This window comes from Perkinsus marinus (genome assembly GCF_000006405.1).
Source record: "Perkinsus marinus ATCC 50983 genomic scaffold scf_1104296934568, whole genome shotgun sequence".
In the NCBI taxonomy this organism is placed as follows: Eukaryota; Perkinsozoa; order Perkinsida; family Perkinsidae; genus Perkinsus; species Perkinsus marinus.
The window spans coordinates 1-1,364 of record NW_003214725.1 but is presented as its reverse complement, the minus strand read 5'-3'; the positions used below and the strand labels follow the sequence as shown (position 1 = coordinate 1,364).

The window sequence follows — 1,364 nt, the reverse complement described above, 5'->3', positions numbered from 1 at the left end:
GAACCGACGACCTCAAGGTGTTTCGTACTTAGTCGGATGCTCTCCCTGCTGAGCTATCGCAGGGTAGTGTAGCTGAGGAAGCGAGTGTAGCTGGAAAGCAGCAGCCTGCGGATGCCGTTCCCACTAGCTTGGTGAGTTCAATATCCTTTCCATGAAGGGCAGCCGGTGGGGCCCAGGTTCGATCCCTGCACTTGTCATTTTTAATCTCACATTAATTGTTTCACCTTTCCTCTGGGTAGGTTCGGAAGGTCGGTCGGCAACGGCCGAAGGGCAATTCTGTGGATATGAAGGTTCTGGAGGGAAGAGGAGGGAGTGGAGGGCGCGCAGCTCAGCAACCACGCCCGTCCAAGAGGCCTACCCTTATGGGGTCTTCCACGACTCGAATGGACGGTGAGGGAGTGGATAGGTGTGGAGAGCTGATGGTGTTCGTAGGACCGACGAGGGAGGGTAAGGGTGGAGGGGGAGTGAAGGGGAGTGGGAATAGGGTAGGGGGTAGCTGTCGTCGCGATGTGGCGGTGATTGATCGAGCTTCTTCTCTAGTGTGACGCAGATGTTCAGATGCCTCCGACACGTCGTCCGCCGGCTGTTGCCAGAAGTCGAGAGGAAGTTCATTCAGCTTCCACGCAAGCCACTCGTACTGGGGAGGGTGGGTTGGTGAGGAAGGGGACTCGGAGGAAGGAGGGCGGGCCGAGGCCGGGCCGAGAGGAGGAAGACCCGAGTGAGGGGGGAGGAGTGACATTTTATGTACTGTGGGAATGGTAGGTACGAGGCAGATGTATGATAAGAATACACTAAGAATAATAGGGAGAGATGGTTTTATTAAGGCTATAGCGATATGGAGGAAAGAGAACATGGGTGGTGGGAGAAAGGAGGAGGAGGCTAATGGCGAGCAGCAGCAGCAGGGAGGAGGAGTGCATGTTTGTGTATGTATGTGGGGTTGTTGGGGAATTTCGTGGCGCGCGGTAATTTCTTGTGGCAGTATATGCGTTGTGGGGTAGGTGAGGAAGAGGCCGCTATTCGAAAAGGAAGAGAGTGTTAAGTTGGAGTTCGACGTTGTGAGTTGTGTGGACACGAGTAGTAGAGGGAGTGGTAGTAGTTGTAGTAATACCGACCTTTGATAGATACATTGACATTGCACAACTGCCTTTACCAAGCAGATCTAAAGCGGCCGTTGATCTCCCATCTCTCCTGCCGATTCGCCCGAGTCTTTGACGAAAACGCGGATAATGAATTCGTGTATAAGAATAGTGGATCGCAGGAGATGGTGACACGGTTGAAGAGGGAGAGTTGTTATTTTAATATTGTTGTTGGCGGCGAAATAGTTGAGGAAATTTGATCCACCACAGAATTGAGATTTCGGACGG

General features: G+C 52.7%; 1 protein-coding gene across 1 annotated transcript; it reads left to right on the top strand.

Moving 5' to 3' along the window:
- Positions 1 to 558: 558 nt before the first annotated feature.
- On the top strand, positions 559 to 718 carry Pmar_PMAR004983 (hypothetical protein; the record flags this gene model as incomplete). The annotated part of the gene is made up of 1 exon (XM_002784833.1): positions 559 to 718. A coding segment is annotated over one exon (160 nt), but the record flags the coding sequence as incomplete, so codon positions are not given.
- Between the last annotated feature and the right edge of the window lie 646 nt (positions 719 to 1,364).